Raw genomic sequence first — 21,023 nt, forward strand, 5'->3', positions numbered from 1 at the left:
GCGTGAATCATCACTTCATCTATCATCATTATCATTATGATGCTTTCATGGTAAATGCATCATGAGGGAGTAACTCTCAAGCTATACTATTAGGGCAGTATATTAGTGTTTTGCAAATGGTGCCTAATGCTAAAGCTAATACCATCTTAATTAATTCATGAAGTCAGTCAGGTTTGGACTATATTCTGCAATAAATTTAGTCGCAATACTTTTGTCCATATAGAACATGTGTATTCATTCCTTTACCCCTTACTCAAAGCCAGCAGTTCCATACTTCTCAGATTCTTGTCTGCTGTTTGATACATTATTCACTGGACAGCCTACATCCTATGTCTGCCAGCCAGGGATTTAAAGAAAGGATAAACGATTGAACCCACTCATGGAAGGAGCGTGGGCTAGTCATGCTTCGTGTGTCTTCCTGGTCTAATGAAAGAGGCTTTCTACTGGCGACAGCGGTGAGGCCTTTTCCAGAAGTTCCTTAGGCATGACCTTATAGATGGAATACTGTGATCCAGGGTGGGGACAAGACATACAGAAAGAGGCCACTGTGCAGAGCTGTCAGCGGTAATGGACAGATTAGAGGAAAGGGCGGTGTGATGGGAGGACACGTGGGCAGACAGCTTTCCCCCATGACATCACCAAAAGCACTTTAGAGGCCCCCCCCATGTGTGTAGAACATGTTTCCTTGCGTGCATGGAAGACATATAGGCTACCTTATCATCTGTTCAAGTTGTATTTGATCTGGTAGAGAAAAAAACAAACCCTTCGCTGGCGTGTTTAGCCAAAGATTAGAGGAGACCTATCCACAACTTGAGTGAATAATAAAGATATTATGTGAATAGAAAAAGCATGCACTAAAGCAGCTGCTCAATTAATGAAGTTAAAGGAGCAAAATGGAAAACGTTCATTTATTTCCTGTCCAGTCAGCATGGCAAATTCATTGTGTTGCCCTTGACTTCTGTCAGTTTGCACTGACACATAATGGTGCATTTGCAAAAATATATTATCTTGACAGGAGTGGTAATATTTTAGGGTGCAGTGGTTCCAACATGAAATTTTTTTTTCCATTCTTCAAGGAATTTTCCATGAATCACCAAAGTGCTCGTTGTGTGCATATGAAATGGGAGACCAGCCATTGAGACAAATGTTACTTTAGTGTGACCTTCATGCCACCTACTGTTGCCAAGTATTGGTGCCAAGCATAGCTGCTACTGTACTGGCCTGTAATACACTAAATGGGGCACATGAAACCTGAACAAATTATCTGTCAAACGTTTTTGTCAAACTGTTTTTTTATGTTTTTTAGACCACATTTAAGTCAGCCTGTCAAAGTTGGACCTCAGTGGTAGAAACCATATAAAGACTCCATTGAAGAGTGTTCTATTGAGTTTCGTTTACTGTAGTTATGCAATGTAATTCAAGTCGTGGCCAAAGCAATCATTTCATACGTTGCTTTGAGAAATAACAATGCAAGTCAAACTTTACCCAAATAAAGAAGCCTAAAATTCTTAGACCTAAGAGAAAAGAAAATGTTCTTGTGGTCTCTGTTCAAATTCAAACTGTTTTTGGAAGTAAGAATTCACATAAAGGTTTGAACAGGGTAATTCTTGCACTTTCTGTATCTGTGAAAACATTTCACAAGCACCGTGTTTTCAAGCTACCGTAGTTTCCCCAGTCTTATGAGGTGGAAAAGTGATTTTACTTTTTCAAGGTCATTATTCTTAACATTGTTATTGTGTGTTAGAAATTCACATCTCAGGCTTTTTTTTTTAAAACAGTTTCTTGTAAGAAAATAACCATTTATTAGCTTCTAACATTGGCCGTGGCACTGTTGTTGATAAAATAAACACGACAACAATTTATTCATTAGTTACGCAAATGCATAGCTATTGCTATATGTTAAGTCAACAACACATAAGAAATAGAACAATTACATTTCTCTTTTTGATTCAGATATTTTATCCCCTGTGTGATTTGTTGCTGTCTGACACAAGAAGCTGATATGATCATATATTTGTCATGTAAAACATTTTTAAACTCACAAATTTCCCCTGTTGCACCCTCCTATCATAAATCTCATCTCATCTTTATAAAGAGTTGGAATGTCTGAACTTCAAATACTGTACATCTGCAATCATAGTTCAGCCCTCAGCCACAGACTGCTATTAAGTTGTTGACATGCCTATTTTGGAGGTAAGCTCTTGGTGACGAATTCCCCTGAAAGAGGTCCTCTCAGGACGCAAATATTAGCATAGCCGCAGTAACTCACTAATAGAAGAGTTAATATTCTTCCCATTATAACACCTTAAGTAGCTACAAAGATGTTTTGTTCCACTCCAAAATGTTTGGGAATATTTGTAACTTGTTTTAAGGGTTTGTTTACAATAGGATGCTGCTACTTGGTAGCAAAAGTTGTGTGCTTAGCGCTCAATAAATGTTTTGTTTTGCCAGCAGAGTGATGGCCTCAACATAACTTTTAATCACCTAAATGCTTCTGTCTAACAAAGTATACAAATACCGGGGTCTACATCTGCAGTAATAAGGCGTTTGCTGTAATGTGAACGTTCGACTGTAGAACATTCCTGAACTGTTGAATCAACCCCCTCTCTGGCCTTATAAACCTTCATAAGGGTGTTGTGCTCACAGATGTTTTCTGCTGTATTGCATGCAATGAGTCCATATGCTAATTTAGGTCCGAGACAGTAATTAGTTACTGCAACTTTTTAGGGGGTTTAATAAAATTAACCTTTGAAAGTTATGTTGTTGACATTTGCATGTATTTGACTGGCCTGTAGATAGTTTCCTTCCAGCAAAAGTCACTGTCTCAACACAGACACTGCATTCAAAACATCCATCCATTTTTACACTGCTTATCCTATTCAGGATCAGAGCAGGAACTGACTCTACCTGGGAATAGTCACCAGTCAGTTATAGTATGATTGTGAAGAGCAGTGAGTAGGAAGTGACATCCAGCACCTGCACAAAAGTCAGTTCATTTGAACCAGAACACTAGAGCACCAGACACATAAGGGAGCTGATCATTCAGAACAGGTAATGTCTGAACTAGTTTCACTATGACTAAATAGAAAAGTGTCCATGGTTGCCCAGGCCAGCCACACCCTCAGGCAACAGCTTATTCCAATCAGGGGTGAGGTACTAGAATCATAAATACAGGAATACATGTATGTTGTAGTCGTCATAGGTTGAAGTGAAATGAGCCTGTTGTAGGCCTGTGAGTATTGACTTGGGGTTAAGCGGGACGATCAGACAAGCACTGTACATGGAATATGTTAATCTGTTTAGACCTGTCCCAGGACGTCGGAGATACTGTTCAGGAGAAAATGCGGTGTGGTCTAATCTTCACATCTGATTCTGATTTATTGCAGCAGATATAAATCCTTGCAAACTCTCATAAGAAACCTTTATTGGATGCTTTTGACATCACATGCATACATACAGTACATATACAGACCCTTTCCAAAAAGTTTGAATATCATGGAGAAGTTTATTTATTTCCATAATACCATTCAAAAAGTAAAACTTTTATAGATTCAGGACCCATAATTTGAACAATTTTAAGTATTTATTTGTTTACTTTTTGGATAATTTGGGATTCCAGATAATTTAACCCACGAAATCAGGAATTCAAAGAATTTGAATACGGTGAAGAAATCAACCCAAAATTTGAAGCCCATAAATGTTTTAAACTGAGTGTCACACACTCATCACATCCTAAACTCAAAGCACCTGCACAGGTTTCCCCAGGGGTCATTAAATTGCTTCAGTTTGGTTAAATTGCCTCAGTTGGGTTCAATATGGGGAAGACTGCAGACTTGACAACTGGCCAGAAGACCATAATTGATACCCTCCATAGGAAGGGTAAGCCACAAAAGTTCATAGCTAAGGAGGCTGGCTGTTGCCAGAGTGCTGTGTACAAGCAGATCAATGGAAAGTCTAGTGGAAGGACAAAATGTGGCAGGAGAAGATGCACCAGCAAAAGAGCTGACCGTGGGCTTCAGTGGGTTATCAAACAGAGAAGATTCAAGAATCTAGCAGAAAGTCCAGAAAGAGTTGAAGGAGGCGGGAGTCACAGCTTCAAAAAACACCACATTCAGAAGCATCCGGAAGATGGGCTCCAACTGTCGGGTTCCTCGGGTCAAGCCACTTCTGAGCCTGAGCCAACATAGAAGAAGGACTGAACTGTTGGCCAGTGGTAAATGTTCCTCTTTTCTGATTAAAGTACAGTGTGCCTTTCATTCGGGAATCAAGGTCCGAGGGTTTGGAGGAAGAACAGAACCCAAGCTGCTTGAGATCCGGTGTGAAATATCCACAGTCAGTCATGATTTGGGGTGCAATGTCCAGTGTAGGTGTTGGTAAACTCTGCTTTGTTAAATCCAAGGTCACCGCAACAGTCTACCAGAATGTTTTAGAGGACTTCATGATTCCTTCTGCTGAGGATCTGTACGAAGATGCAGATTTAATTTTCCAGCAGGACCTGGCCCTTGCCCATACTGCCAGAAGCACCAAAACCTGATTTGATGCCCATGCCATCACAGTGCTTGACTGGCCAGCCAACCCGCCGGATCTAAACCCCACTGAGAATCTATAAGCACCAGACCCAAAGACAAAGAACTTACAGCAGCATCAAGCAATGCCACAGGCTGATTGCCTCAATACCACAGCGCAACGAGGCAGTGATTAAAGCAAAGGGATTCCCAACCAAGTATTGAAGATTAACATATTGTTTTGAAAGTACCATATTTTGATTGATTTAATGTGACCCTAATTTCTTTGGGGGGTTTTTCTACAAAAACTGAGAAGTAAATGGTGATTTCTTCACAGTTTTCTAATGTTTTAAATTCCTGATTTTGTGGGTTTTATGAGCTGGAAGCCCAAATTATGTAAAAATAAACAAATAAATACTTGAAATGGTTTCAATTGTGGGCCCAGAATCTATAATCAATGAAAGTTTAACTTTTTGAATGGAATTATGGAAATAAATAAACTTTTCCATGATATAATTTTTTTTTGGAAAGGATCTGTACATACATACAATTTGATCATTGATTTGATTGATGGCGTCAGTCCAGACATATTTGTATAGCACTAAATCAAGCGGGAGCCCTGAGGTTTGGCAACACACTGCGTACTTCGAGTTCTTTTCTCATAGCTGCAGGGCGGTCCACCACTTCTGACACAGGTTGCTCTTTCGCAGAAGGGCAAAATGAGTACTGAGTTACTGAGTGGAAGTCTTTCACCTTTAGATACTCCTTTCAAATATCGGTAAAGGAAAAAATTTACTCACATGGTATGAAATGTGTTTAAAGACTTGTTTTCGTTCCTTGGCAGTGGTAGAATGTTGCTGTGATTGACATTCAAACATATGTTTAAGGTTTAGTTACATACAATGATTGTCCAATTTGAAGGATTTGGTTCATAAGCATTCTACTTGAGGTGTTATTTTAGCAATGTGGCATTCCTTTGAAAACAGACTATTTGATGAGCACAATCTACAAGCACAGACAAATAGCCAAACCAAATTTCCAATGTAACACCACCATAACCCTCCAGAATTGCTGTCATAACATATTGCAAGTCCCTGGAATACCATACATTCCAAACTCAATTTCTTCCCAAATACATACTCCAATATCATATTTAGGGATTCTTCATTGCCAAGTGTACCACTGGATATTTAAGGTCCACAGTCAGGGTCACATCATAGGTTTTCTTTTTTGTAACCTTGACAATAACTATTACAGCTAGGTATTATACAGTAAACAAAATCCTGGGCTTATATTGTTTTAGGACCTTTCCTCATTTCGGTATGTGTGAGATTGTGCGGTACTTGTTCCAAAATATCCTATCGGTCTTGATTGGGGTTGAGTCTATTCACCAGACCAGTTTCCTTTTCCATAGAGCTACAGTACATATAGATGTTGCATAAGTCAGTATGGAACCACCAGGCACTTGATTTAGGCCACTGTGGTTGCATTTGTTATGTACTCAGTATTTAATGAATACTGGGTACTGTACTGTGACCATCGTGCATCATGTTCATGATTCATCCGGGTGTTGGCTTAAGACAAAAGATATGACAGAAGGCCCACAGCTGTGTTTGTACTAGGTTGGTGTACTAGACTATTAGATCTTTCACCCCTAGCTGGACCCAAAGCCTTGAGCCAGGTGGTCTTTGAAGAGTTGGGTTTAGGAAGAAAGAGGATGTGAGTGACCTCCTCACTGTTGTCTTCATCACATTCATGAAAAAGATCCCTGTTTTGACTCCATACAAAACATGTAAACAGTTGAGTAGATAGTGGTGTCGAGTTGTTTGATTATCTTGAGCACACAGGCTTGCAGGGACACAGAAAAGGATGGTAAACCAGCAGTTAGAAAGGGTCATCTTATCTATTCAATGGAGGTCTTTCTTTGATGGAATATCAACCACACTGTATCTCCTCATAGCTCCCTTGAAGCGACCTGGCCAGGAATGCAACTGACATCATCTCAGTTGTGGGCCTTTCAGGGCCAAGCAAGCATATCCAGCTGGGTATTTTTCTCACATGAAATTGTTGATCTGTTTTGCAAAGGGACTCAGTCTTTAATTAGCTGGTTGTTTGTGGGGAGAATCCTAAATCATAAATAGTTTACTCAACTGTTGCTCCACAGAAAATACAAAGCTCTCTCTTGTCCTTGTTTTCCAGTCGTGTAAGTTCAACTGTAGCTCATTTTCTACCAGTACATGATTGTAAACCATCCTGTTATTTTGATCCAAGCCCAGCTGTCAGATGAGAGTATGAGTATAGTTTTGTACCTGTCATCAACTTGAAGGATTTCAACAGATGGAATCATGTGTTTGTGCAATGCAGCCAGTTAATGTGGCTGCTTTGTGTCCAATCGCGTCTGCTTCTGTCTGTATTCCGTCACAATCTTTCTATAGGGCTTCACATGAAATCTTCACTTTTACACAGTGATGACGATATCTCGAATCTTTAACCATGAAAAAATATATGTATACCGTACATTTTAGTTTTACAGTCTCAAAATGTTTTTGGGCGGGCCAAATTATCTTAATGTTAATACAGTTGGCCATATAGTGTATCAGATTGGCAAGGAAAAAAAAAAAAAAACTTTTTCTGTTCTTGTTTGTTCGTAAAAGCAAGTAAAATTGAGAAAATGCTCCACAGTGTTAAAAAAAGGCTTAATTGATTTTATTTACTGGTGCGGAAATATTGGGACATAATTTTTGGGTCTAAACCTGGTTTGCATGAATAAAATAATTTAAAGCTTGGCGCTAAATAAATGCAAATTGTTTAAATTCTTAAGAGATGAAAGATTGGCTCCAGTTCTAATAAATGTTTAGTTCAGAACCTGTGTCTTTTAGTTTACTTTTTTTTATTTGAACAGATTTGTTCTCTGCTGGGAGCAGATGTCTTTCACTGCCACAAAAATATTTCTTCCTTTAGGTATAGGCCCACTTGCTTTAGGAATGTAATAGTTTATTAGGGAGCTACAGTAAGAGTGTCCTTATTACAATGGGAAAGAAAATCACTGTACCACTTTGTCACCAGGATGGTACCAAAAACGTGCAAGGTAAGGTGTTTGTATTCATTGATGAGATGGACATTATATCGTTTCTATTCATCTTATTAAAATGTCAATTTCTGTCAATTGAAGACAAGCATCTTGATAATGTAATGACATGTCTCATCTCTGTTCTCCTCTAGCTGAAACAGCCAGACAAAGCGGCAGCTGCAGCTCATACCTACTTCCAAGCCAATCCAGAACACGTGGAGATGAGTCATAACCTGGAGCAGTACAAAGATGGACAGGGGATGGACAGGGGATCAGAGGATCACTTTGTGGACCGAGAAGCTCGACCTCACCAGGTAAGGGAGAAGATATTTAGATCTGTGTTTTTTCCTGTCACCCTTCGTGCGGGCCTAACTTCAAGTCACTTTTTGTCAGAAACAAAGACCCCTTCATTTAGAGTACAGTGAATCTCAGGATATTTGCGGTTCAATATTAGTGAATTTGCCTTTTTTTTTTTTTTTTTTTTTTTTGTGCTCAAGCCAACGCAATACCATTATTGCTTTGCTACCATTTGGTGGCATCTTGGTGCCAATGAACTGTTGAAGTGATTTGAGTGGCGTCATTTGGACAGAAGTGGTAATACCAGCAAGATGGCAGCAAATCTGCTGCCATGTTGTGGCATCTACAGGCAATTCCAAGCCTTTTTCAGGGGAGCATAAATTACTGGCAGATTTTCATTATTTGTGGCAGGGCCCGGGCCCTATCCTCTCTGAATAGTAGCGGTTCACACATCAGTATTAAGAGTTTGCCACAAGATGGCCAATCTTGCTGCGTTCTAATTTTTTTTCAGGTATTAATGATACTTTAAAGAATACTCTATAATTATAATTTCTTAAGATTTTAATGTACAGTATATGTTACCTGTTAAGCCCAACTGTTATCTGATTTTGAACCTTGAGTTATAATTTCACTGTTATTAATGCGATAGTTTACATCATGACCAGTGCACTTTCTCTCCACTGCTCGGCACCTACTCGGCTCATCATGACTCTGTATACAGTACTATTCATGCTTGTCCAGCTAAAACTTGGCACAATTTGTACTAGCTGGTCAGCTGCGATTCCAAGTGACCTAAACCCCTGCTGGTCAACATTTTACATAGCTAGAAATGACATGAATTAGCATTAACTTACCCTGTTGCTGTGCTTAGCTCTGGATGCTGCAAAATTATACTCCACAGACTCGACTTTGTCCATGTCCAGTCCATGTTTCTGCCCTCAATATTCTCTCGAATACAATTTGTCTTCTTCCTGTGGCAAGTGGTCACATTCTGGGAAGTAAATACATGAGACCCTACTTCTGGTCCATTGTTTTTGTCTGTTAGCGTGTCTCGTACATACAGATGCGTTCAATGCAACGTGGTTTTCAAAGTTTTCTGTGGTACTATTTGGAAGTGGAAAACTGACCACTCCAAACCGAAGAGACTAGAGCTGAGTCAATCCAAGTCGGGTCGCTACTGTGGAGTGGAAAAGTGCATCGAGACATGTTTGTGATTTGTGGCAGCGAATTTCAGACGATTTCTCTTACTGCAACACTTCACTACCCGTCACCATGAATCCTGATCATTGTTTTTCCTTTCTCTGCTTCGCATAAGGGGAAAAGTAGTCGGTGGACGAAGGGCTCTTTATGTTAATGGGCCTTACAGTGAAATGACTGGAAATTCTTTGTGCTGTTTGTGGTTAGGTTTTGCACACTGAAAAGCAGGGAATTCTTTTTGTGCTGCTTCAGTGATAATCTTTCACCCTCTCTTACCCCTCTCCCACATTTGTATATGTTCTGCTGCAGCCTCAAGCAGCTCTGAGTTACTACCACCCCACATGGAGCAAATCTGACCACTGTAATGTCATGGTTTTAATGGCTTTTACTCTAAAACTCATGTTATAATGCCAGTGTAAGCAGATCTTCTCTGTGCCATTACATTGATGCTACGTTAATATTTAAAATGTGGTTCTCATTTTTGTATGCTTTGGCTTTCTTCCCCCGAAACTCTGTTTCTGTTTATATTTAAAACACAAGGATCAATTCTTCTACAGTCTTGTGTGCCAGAGGACTTTTTTTTTTTTTTTTTTTTTTAATGAACTGGTTGTAGGTTGGCAGCACGGTGGACGACTGGTTAGAGCGTCTGCCTCACAGTTCTGAGGACGGGGGTTCAATCCCCGGCCCCGCCTGTGTGGAGTGTGCATGTTCTCCCCGTGCCTGCGTGGGTTTTCTCCGGGCACTCCGGTTTCCTCCCACATCCCAAAAACATGCATGACAGGTTCATTGACAACTCTAAATTGCCCTTAGGTGTGAATGTGAGTGTGAATGGTTGCTTGTTTGTATGTGCCCTGCGATTGGCTGGGAACCAGTTCAGGATGTACCCCGCCTCCTGCCCGATGATAGCTGGGATATCCAGCACGCCCGCGCCCCCAATGAGGAGGAGTGGCTCAGAAAATGGATGGATGAATGGATGGATGGTTGTAGGTTGCATTTATTGTTCTCTTATTGACACTGACAGAGAGAAACACCCGGGCTATTTTAATATGTTCAGTTTTACTCTTTGACTCCATTGCAGCGCTCCTTTAGTGCGGCAATGAGCTTATACGAACAAGACGACTACTTGGGGGCCAGCCTTCTCTTCGAGGAGGCTCTGGCGGAGTACTACAAAGCCGATGTGGAGTGCAGGACCCTGTGTCAGGGGCCACAGCAGTTTGAAGGCCACGATCACGTTCACTACCGTTACAGTCTATATGAAGTGATTTCAGGTAAGAACCGACAAATTGACAAATTTGCACACACAGATATTTCAATGGAAGCCACCACTTATTGGAACATTAGAATTAACAAATTGAATCGACTGTTATGTTTGACCCCCTGGTGCACATGCAGTCTCGATCCAATTTATTTTTAATCTTATCTGACACACAACAAACAATGAAGCTAGTCCATGTCAATTGATACAGGTTCTGTGGTATTTTGCTCTTTTAAACTTAGATACAGGTTGGCTTGAACACAATTCGCTCCAGGAAACAGTTTGACCTTCACTTTAGTCGGATTACTCTAATTTTGAAATACTTTCCGAATAAGAAATAATGAAATGTACATCACTGTTAAACATTCACGGGGTCGAACTTTGGCCACCGAAACACTTGAATACCGTAAGGGTAAAGTTTTAACTTCCATTTTAGCATAGCGTTATAAGAAAATGCTGTCACTTTTGCTGTAATAAAACATGAGCAAACTTTTGACCACAGTTTTTGGCAATGATACAACAACAACAAAAATTTACCTATTGATTAGTGCTATCCAAATTTGCCTCTTTGGCTTGTTAACACTGATACCACTTTAAAAAGGATATACATTTCGGCATTTCGATGCCATGCTGCTTTGTCTCTTCCAAATTTTATTCAGATTCTAAATTGCACTTTGACCTTTGCAGGATATTTTCCCCGAAATTGTATGGACAATTCTGAAATATTCATCTGTTGAACAATTCGAGTTCTGGGGGGGGTCCACTGTAGATGACTGTGAGAGTTTTTTTCCTTTTATGACATCCTGTATGTTTCAAAATTGTACTTGTGTTGCTTGTGTTTACAGTAGTGGTTTTGTAGGGTGTTTTTGTCCTTTGGATAGCGGTTTCCAAAGCGATGATTCTGATGAGTCCTCATCTGTCTAACATGAAAGCAATGCGACTGTTGAGTTTAAGCTTGAAGCATTTTTTTATCAACCTATCGTGACTGAGCCTGAGCTAGGCTTTGTTGTGCTGAAAGAGCCCGGGGAGGCTCAGACAAGGCCAAACAACACTCTTTGTGCTCACTAGTGATCAAATCTGCCTGGCAGTGGCTTGGCTCTGGATGTCACTTGGCACTGAGTCAAAGGCTGAAAGACAGTAATGTGATCTCACTGTACAGCACAGCACAGTGTATTTGCAGAATGAAAATTACATTTCAAAGTTACCCCTTTAATAATATTGAATCCCAAATTATACACCTACAGACCACAACATTTAAACACTCCTGCACATTCGCTTGAGATCCATTACAAGAGCTGTATCTACAATTGTGTCTTTACAATAACAATTAGTTTATTTGAATTGCGTATTAATCTTGAAATGTTGACGTAATGGAGAATCATATTGCCTCGTTCTGAATCATTTCTAATATTTTTATTACCTTAGAGTGGCAAAATAGTAGAAACCCCTCTCAGTGCGATGCAGTGCCTTTCCACACTTCCACAATTCTAAACGCATTGTTAAATCAATAGCGCGTTCAAAACTGAATATTATTTTCTTTGTATGATCAGAATTGTTCTTTCGAGTGTGTAGAGATTTGATACACTCAATATTTTTGGGGGGTTTAGTTTACATTCTAAAGCACTCCCTTCCTTCATACAACACAGCTGCAGTTAGAGCGCTATCAAATCACACTGGTTATAATAAATATAATCAGAGCGAAAGGCCACTGCGTGTTTGTGTTGACAGTAATCAGTGGAAAAGGGGGTGGCTTGTGTGCAGTACCGCCAGCTTAATCACTGACGAGTGTTCCTTGTTTGGACATGTGAGTCCCAAACATACTGTAGCTAATTGTTGGATGGAATTTGTTTGATTTACAATCAGAAGATTATTTTTAATTCCACTCTTGGAGGAAGATGTTAGTTGCAATATTTATTTTATTGTGTGACTTGGAGTGTAATACCGTGCAATATGTTTTCAAAAAAATTTGTTGAGTACAAGAGGAAAAACTTAGCCTATTTTGTGTTTTTTTTTTTTTTTAATTAATTTTTTTTTTTTTGGTGTGGTTTTTTTTCAGTATGTCCCAGAAATTTAGTTGCTTCACAACCACTGCACGTTTCTGGACACAATTTATGTACAGTTTATGTGTGCTCCTGAGACTGAACAGGAGACTGAACAGACGACAACAATGGGGGCTGAATTAAGCCTCCAGCTGCACTGAGTGATCATTCACAACAGTCAAGCAGCAATCACCCACTGTGCTCGTTTTCCTCTCAGGCCTCGACCTGAGGAAGTGATATATTTGCTATCCTCCCAAAAAGGTCAACAAGCAAGTTTGTCATTACCAAGACACAAAGACTCAAAAAGAGCACTGAATTAACGCTATTCGATCAAGCCTGATCACTAACAGGGAATAATGTGATGTGATGATACACGTTTTATCCCCACAGACCATCTTAAAAAAAGATTAACAAACAAATCATAACCTGAAGAATGTTAAAAGCTTATGGACTGTATCTAAAGTAATATTACAAATTTTGTTTCATACTGTTCAATTTTGGTGAACACTGTCATAGAGGTCGTCATTCAAAATATATTTAAATTTTAGCAGTATCATGGTGTAAAACTGACTTTGTGTAAGTGAAGTGCACCCTGGACTACTGCCCAGTCAGCCACAAATGATTAATGTAATTTAATATAAATATTTTAATTGAGTAACTCTAAACAAAGTCTAAATCAAAACTACAGACATATTGACAGATCACTTGTATTGGAGCTCTTTATATTGTGAAAGTGTACCAAATGTTGTGGCCCAGTAAATATATCTTCACTAAATGTGTAAAGGCTACTCCATGCAGAGCAACATGACAGACTACATGGCTTTCCTTCCAGGTCTCTCATTCCCATGCTAGTATCTGTTTTCCATGTTTTATGTTCACCTGACACTCCTCAAACCTATCGGATGTCTCTTGGCCAATTAGCGCATTTCACTGGGGGCGATGACTCCGTGTTTATCAAAGCATCAGGCTCAGTTTTCCTTGGTGAAATGCAAACAAGCAATTAATCATTTTGGGCCTGTGTGTTATGAGATTTGCTGACATCACACAGATGATCTCAGCAGTGTTAATGGCTGTGGGGAAAACTGAATTAGCCACAGACCACCCACCAGTGTCACTGCAACTATAATGAAAAAACAAAGGAAACAATAGTATCTGCTTTGTTATGTTGACTCAAATTGAGGAAATCTTCAGACTTTTTGCAGGCAATTATACATTTGGCCCAATGCGTCATCACGTTTTATTGTTTTGATTGTGATTTATTGTGTTTTACAGTGGTAAACTTCTTTATACATTTACGTGACAACGAATAATAAAATAATAAAAAATGTTTACCTCAATGGGAACAAGCGCAGTAGAGAATACATGGATGGATCACCTGTACAAAGTAATATTAATTGTTCCATTATTTTCACTGTTTTCCAGAACCATTGTTTTGGAAGAAAGTGTGTTTGACTGCCACTGTCCCCAAAAAGAAGTGCCTCTCTTTAAAGTTATTTCAAACTGATTAAAAACCTATGGCATTATAGATCACTTCACTCAGGTACTGCACTGTGAGCACGAGTGCGTCCGAGATCTCGCCACCCGGCCGGGCCGCCTGTCGCCCATGGAAAACTACTTGCCGCAGCACTATGACTACCTCCAGTTCACCTACTTCCAGAGTGAGTCCATTAAGTTTATCTTCTTAAATACTTCATGAACTCAAATCTGTTTTGTATTTTTAGAACATGTGAAACATAATTTTCCATTAGCAATGAAATCTGTCTCACAGACATTTACAAGGAGTCATGCTGTATCTAATTACTATATTACCTGCTGTTTAAATAGTGCATCCAGCCTGACCATTTAAACAAGTGACAAAACAGCAAAGCATGATTATGTTCATATTCATATTACCAAGTCTTAACTTTAGCGAAAAACCAAAAAAGATTCAGTTTCTTCTAATATTAATTAATGCAGTTTAGAGCCGCTTTTCGGACAGGAGTTGGCTGTGAGCACGTCCACAACAGTGCAGATGTCCCTCTTTTAAATGTGCTGGTGTGTGCTGGTCCATGAAATTACCAACACGGGGTTATGCCTAGAGGTGGGTAGTAACGCGCTACATTTACTCCATTACATTTACTGAAGTAGCATTTTGGGTAAATTGTACTTGTCAGAGTACTTTGAATACTGTGTACCTTTTACTTTTACTTGAGTATTTATGTTAAGAAGAAACGGTACTTTTACTCCATTACAATAATCTAATTGCCGCTCGCTACTTTTATTTATCAATTATTGCTTATTTATCAACTATTCCGTGTGCAACATATCTGTTTCGACTACGACTTCGACTTCCGCATTGGGCAATGTTTGCGCCAATCCAATTAAAGCACTAGGGACTTTTTAAGTCTAGTTCACCATGTCACAGATTAAAGTTTATAGTCAAAATATGATTATAGCAGCATTCTTCAATGTTCAAATGCAGTAAGAAAGCTATTACAAAGTCCAAGCAACAGCCAAACTTTTACTTTTCTGTTACGCAAGCAATGAAGTCACGCAACACCTCTCTGGATTGTTTAACACCCCACAGTGGCTCTACATTTGCCATCACTCAGCAGCCTCTCATTGTGTTTAACTGCTTAAATTCCCTAAATGAACCCCATTGTGAAGATTTTCTGTCCAGCTGAGCTCATATCTCCCGTCTGTTACTGAGGTGACAAAGCACAGCGGAGCGCAGCAGATGCACCATCTCAGGCCAGACAGGAAGCGTCTGGTTAACCCTGCGCCTTAACAAGCTTGGAAAGAATGTGATTATGTGTGCACTGTTGAGCAGAAGGTACACGTCTGCGAGGCCTATCGTCAGCGTGACTTGACTCTGTGGTCAAGTGGCCTTTTATTCACTCTCTCTAGCAGCGTTTACTTGATTGCACTGATGGTTTGGAAATGTCAGTCAGATAGAGTCATGATGGATTTCCCCACATCCCCTCCTCAGGGAGACAAATATTGGTGGGGATCCAGCAGAGATCTTTCCAGAACTGTGAAAACACCTCATGTCCTTCCTGTTTCTCTGTCTGCAGTGGAAAGAGTTGAAGAGGCATTGCAGTGTGCACTCACCTACCTTTTATTCCATGAGGGAGACCAGTTCATGACAGAGAATGTTGACTTCTACACAGAGGTGCTGGGACATGACAGTGCACCACGAGAGGTCAGATTCTGTTGTCAATGTTTGATGGATACTACCACAGTTCAGTTCAGTTCAGTACTAAACACTACGTATATTGTTTGTATCTATCATTATAAGCAATGCAACTTATTGTACTGTACCCAGTGACGTTTATTATTATGAAAACAAATTATGGTGTACAAACAACTTGCATACCAGGAAAACTACTGTACTTTCTCTTAATGCCTGATTTTCTTTTTAAATTCCAATTTCTCTCCATTACAATGTACTATACAACTAAAATGTTCATAATGAATGATTAAACTGTCACACAGTTTTAGCAATTTAAAGCTCAGCTATGTATATTATCAGTTTTACTTGGATGTTTTTTCCTGGTCGCATCCCACGTTTACGACTACTTGTTGCGAGGTGGAATTACACTAAGCTTTTTAATGACAAAATAGGGGCTGCCCCTGAACAGAGAGCCAGCAGGGACAGGAAGTAACACAGACACACACTCAGGAAATTACTCCCAAAATAACATTTTAACTACAGCCAGACATTATGCAGATTCGTTTTGTTGTTGCATCCCAATCTTATATTACCTATAAAGCAGATCACAGAAAGGGGGGGAAAACAGCGCCATCTGCTGGATCTGGTGGGGCACTGCCCCCTCTGCCAGTGACTGGACCACTTTTTAGCACCAGTTACCAAGGTGCCAACCACAATGGTAGGATAGCTAAAAGATACCGCAATATACGGCAGTCTGTTAAGTGGGTGATTGGAAAGTTAAATGTGTTATTTTTAAAGATGGTCATTGATTATTATGGATATGATTTTATGCGGGAATCTGATTTTAAAGTTGTCTGTTATAACACAACATAGACCTAATGTACCACAGAAACAAACTAAGACATAATATTCCATTATCCTCATTGTCGTGATACATGTGAGCCGGAATGGTACTGAATTTACGTAGTGATTAGCTTCAACACTGGATGGCAGAGGTTGCTATTCAGTCAATGTTCCACACAGCTGAACCTAACATCACCTGTGAAAGTTTTTCTTCATAGTTAACTGCAGTCAAATGTTGGCACACAAGCGCTCAGCCATGTACTTTATCCCTGATAGCAGCCTAATTGAATTATAGGCTCAGACTAGTACTTCAGGTTTTAAATTAAATATCAGTCTGATCATCTGATCATCTGACCTGGGGCTTGGGGACCAAAAGAAGATATTCAGCAGGGCGAGCAAGTCCTCAAAGGAAAAGTGTGGATTTGAGGAGGAAGGAGACGACAGGAGTCAGGTGTGCATTTGCTGTATTTCTTGGATAAGATTTGTACTCACCATCTGGCAGGAGTTTGTTTTTCACTTATGCCATAGATTCTGCTTCCAGCTGGAAGAATAAGTCAGTTTTCTACGGCAATATTTTTAGGACAACATATTTCTTGCTCTGGGCAGAGAAACAGCCGATTCTTTGCCCTCACTGTTTGGTAATTAGAGGCCAAACGGTTGTAGCATCCATATACTGTGCATTCAGCTTGGTCCTATTAGTTAGCTCACTACTGATAATTTGTCGCTTCCTAAAACTGATGAGCTGCTTTGGAAAGTCAAACTATGCCTCCTATAAGTCCAAATTATGCAACCTCCTTTTCCTAGATAGCTTGCTTCTCATTACAGTGTGTTTATATGTGTGTGAATGAGTACCGGTAAGTGTGTGTACATATGCTTGTCATAGCTTTTCATTTTCTATCCTTTCTATCTAGTCTTTCCAGTCCCAAAAGTTTGCAGTGCAAACCAGAGGTCCGCCTCTCCAGCCTCAGGGAGGTCACCTTCAAAGCTCTGGATGTCGGTGCCAGGCCCGAATTGCCTCCCTGTGAAATAATGCTGCCTTTCAGTCACTTACCATCAGGGGAAAACTTAACCACAGAAGTCTCTGGAACAATTTGAGTGCTGTTTCTAACAAAATTTAAAATAGCTTCAAAGAAAAGGCTACTGGTTCCTCTTGTTTCATAGCAGTTGCCAACCCAAAAGTGTGTTATATTAGATGGTCGATATCAGCCTTATTGGCTGACGACCAGTCCAGAGTGTACCCAGCCTTTTGCCCTAAGTCAGCTGGGATAGGCTCCAGCTCATCCTCGACCCTTATGAAGATAAGCGGTATAGAAAATGAATGGATGGAATATCAGCCTAAATGAACTCTCGTGGCATTTTTTTGTTGTGGTATTTCATTGCATGTCATGTTGCACCCGTACAATCTGAGATCCCATACAAGAGCTGTTGTCCTTCTTCAGCCTTTGAACTAGTTGAGACTAAATTAACAACGCCTCTGCAGAGCGATAATAATGATGTCCATCCCTAACTCCTATCAGTGCAAAATCATCAACAGCCATGTGGAAGCTTTGAATTAAAAATAGATAGATTTAGAGGATGTTGGGGAAAAAATACTCCTTACATTAAAGGTCATATGTAAAATGCTTTGCTCAGTTCACATCATGGTTAGGTCAAGTGTAGCTGATAGCTATCAAGGTCTGTGTGTGTAGTCAAATAAAAACCAGGCGATGTAGTGTTATCTGACATATTTGAGAATTTCACAAATGCTACCAGGCGAGTTCCCTACGGGTGCAGCGTGTGTGTGCGAAAAGCAAAAGCAAACACTCTTTCTGTCAATCGCAATCCACAAGCAGTTCACTTCTTAAGCGTATAAGTTCGAAATCCTGTCAGAAAGCGGCACTAAATCAGTGGTAGGCAGCGATGAGAAAAGCGATTTGCAGCCACATGCAAAGGTTCGTCTCAGCCTCCATTGGGGGTGGAAAACGTACGGCCCATGGGCCATATATGGCCCCTCGAGAACATTTTTTTCCAGCCTCCCATGCAATTCTAAAAGTTGTGCAAAAAGTACTGAAACACTGAACATTTGGACATGTGCATTCACAAGTTTAGATGAGGTCGAATTAAGTTCTCCTGTTAAGATTATAGTGCTGGTTACGTTCATCCTGAAACCCTTACCCAAAAGCATATCCGTAACTTTTTGTGACTAGTGTATGAACATTGTTTGATTTTGACAACACCCCTAACTTACATCGCTGCTGTGTGCGTCTACAGGAGGCTGCACGGTACTTGAGGAGGCACAAACAAGAGCTAGAGCTTCTTCTGATTGGAAGTCAAACCATGGGTGTGGACTTCACTGAAGGGGTACGTACAGTATGTGTGGGTGCGTGCACCGCTTGCAACAGCAAACTCAAACCTCAAAGAAAACTACAAGTACTTGTAGTCCTTTTATTTATTTTGGCTGTTCAGAGTTGGCCTCAAACGCAAACCGTGCGTGTAAGTGAACAGGCAAATGTTTTGTATGACTTGTGCTGAGTGTTTATTATAAGTCATGCACCGCTCTCTGCTGGAGCGGACTCAGAGCAGGTGGCACAGTCAACAGGCAATCTTTTTTTTTTTTTTTTTTTTTTTTTCTTTAGTGAAGGGCGACACCTGCTGGTCATATCACCTCTTACTGAAGTTTCTTTTTCAAGTTTCCTTTATATCAGTCTCAAAATAAAAACATTGACTGGTCATTGCAGAATTACTGGAGCAGCACGAGTGGGAGGGACGACTCCACCAGGTATTTGCTTACACCTCAATATATAATGAACTTTTAGGGCCACAACATTAGGTGCACTTGCAAAATCTAACGAGCTCCAATATAAGAGGTGGGTCAAAAACTTTATCTTGGATGGACAGGGAAGATAATGAAAGTTATCAATTGAACAAATAGTTTATTATTTTTCTGCTTGCTTGTCAGTGATGTAGAACTGCACTGCATCATTGGAAGGATTGCAGCCACACTGGAAAAAGAAATCATAAAGCATTTACATGTAAAGCGTTGTAAAATTAGCTATCTATTAATGTCATTAAATTATGCTAAAGCATAGCGTTGAAACAAGATCCTCAACAGCTGGCATATTTTTAGGCTTGTATTATTACGACATTTAAAAAAAATTGCCTTTTTAAATTTCATAAACTCGACTTTCTTGAAATGTTATTACTTATTTTCTTTTAAAAATGTAACCTTCCTCTCATAATATTACCAGTCCTCGAAAATTACACATTTATTCTCAGAACAGTCAACTTTTTTCTTGTCAAATTACTATTTAGTCAACTGATAACACTGATTTTTTTCCCCCCTCAAAATTACAAATGTATTATCTTAAATTTCTGACTTTTTTCCCCCAAATATATATTTTATTTTATTTTCACTGTGGCGCTAATATCCCTTCGTCATATTATACAGAGAGGATTTTTATTTATTTTTTTGGGGCGGGGGGGGGCGTAACTTACTCGCTGGGTGGAGTATATGACAGAAAATATTTAAAAAAGTAGTTAGTATGATGCAGTGCAGTGCTAACAATCTCAACTTTAAAAATACAGTTTTAAATGATTACCTCTCTGACAGTGTCAATCAAAACTGCATATTATTATATTTGTAAAGGCAGAATTTGTGATGCAGCTCTTCTACTGGTTGTAATCATTTTGTACAAGTGTGCCTAATGAAGTGTTCTATGAGTGTTGAACAACATTCGTAAGGTAAATGTGTGGTTTGACAAAGCATGCATGTGGGTTTGTTCTGCAGGGCTCCCTCTGGTACAGACGGTGGAATGGAGTATGTTCCCAACGCAGAGAAGAAGAATGTCAGTGTGGCTGCCTCACAGCATCTCAAAGAAGGTAACATTTCTCTCTTCCAGTCTTTTCTAGCCTCTATGGATGAGCTTTTGACGAAAGCAGCTTTGTGTTCTGTGTAGGTGGGCCGTTGTTGTACGACGGTGTGCAGCTGGTGTACAACTCGGCTGACATGAACGGGACCCAGCGAGTGCTGCTGGATCAAGTCATAACAGAGGATGAATGCGCAGACCTCCGACACCTGGCGCAGGTAAGGGCTTTAGAACAAAAAAATTATTTTGTCATGCACACGGTATATGATGTGGCAGCACGTTGTCCTAGTGGTTAACATATCCATCTCACATTTCTGAGGTGCAGGGTTTGGATCTCAACTCTGGCCTTCAAGTTTATAGTTTTATATTTTCCCTGTGATTTGCTTGGGGGCAGCACGGTAGGCGAGGAGTTCGCACATCTGCCTTACAGTTCTGAGGACCTGGGTTCAAATCCGGCCTCGCCTGTGTGGAGTTTGCATGTTCTCCCCGTGCCTGCGTGGGTTTTCTACAGGTACTCCGGTTTCCTCCCACATCCCAAAAACATGCATGATAGGTTAACTGAAGACTCTAAATTGCCCACATTGTGTGAATGTGCGTGCGAATGACTGTTTGTTTATATGTGCCTTACGATTGGCTGGCAACCAGTTCAGGGTGTATCCAGCCTCCTGCCTGCAGATAGGCTCCAGCATACCCGCGACCCTAGTGAGTATAGGCGGTGTAGAAAATGGATGGATTAATGGATTTTATTGCAATTAGGGTTCCGAAATGAGTATTTCTAAAGGTTTTCCAGTAACTTTCCACGAGAACTTTAGCTCTGAACT

General features: G+C 40.1%; 1 protein-coding gene across 2 annotated transcripts in view; it reads left to right on the forward strand.

The window, feature by feature from the left end:
* The window catches only part of p3h2 (prolyl 3-hydroxylase 2), a 67,350-nt gene that overhangs the window by 39,568 nt on the left and 6,759 nt on the right, over positions 1 to 21,023 (forward strand). For both annotated transcript variants that reach the window (XM_061778773.1, XM_061778771.1), the window contains 8 exons: positions 7,728 to 7,889; positions 10,148 to 10,337; positions 13,890 to 14,021; positions 15,417 to 15,544; positions 18,608 to 18,697; positions 19,075 to 19,115; positions 20,124 to 20,215; positions 20,293 to 20,420. In XM_061778773.1, the coding sequence (XP_061634757.1) occupies positions 7,728 to 7,889; positions 10,148 to 10,337; positions 13,890 to 14,021; positions 15,417 to 15,544; positions 18,608 to 18,697; positions 19,075 to 19,115; positions 20,124 to 20,215; positions 20,293 to 20,420 (963 nt within the window). The remainder of the gene's footprint in view (positions 1 to 7,727; positions 7,890 to 10,147; positions 10,338 to 13,889; positions 14,022 to 15,416; positions 15,545 to 18,607; positions 18,698 to 19,074; positions 19,116 to 20,123; positions 20,216 to 20,292; positions 20,421 to 21,023) is intronic.

The sequence above is a fragment of the Phyllopteryx taeniolatus genome, chromosome 7, assembly GCF_024500385.1.
Source record: "Phyllopteryx taeniolatus isolate TA_2022b chromosome 7, UOR_Ptae_1.2, whole genome shotgun sequence".
Taxonomy (NCBI): Eukaryota; Metazoa; Chordata; class Actinopteri; order Syngnathiformes; family Syngnathidae; genus Phyllopteryx; species Phyllopteryx taeniolatus.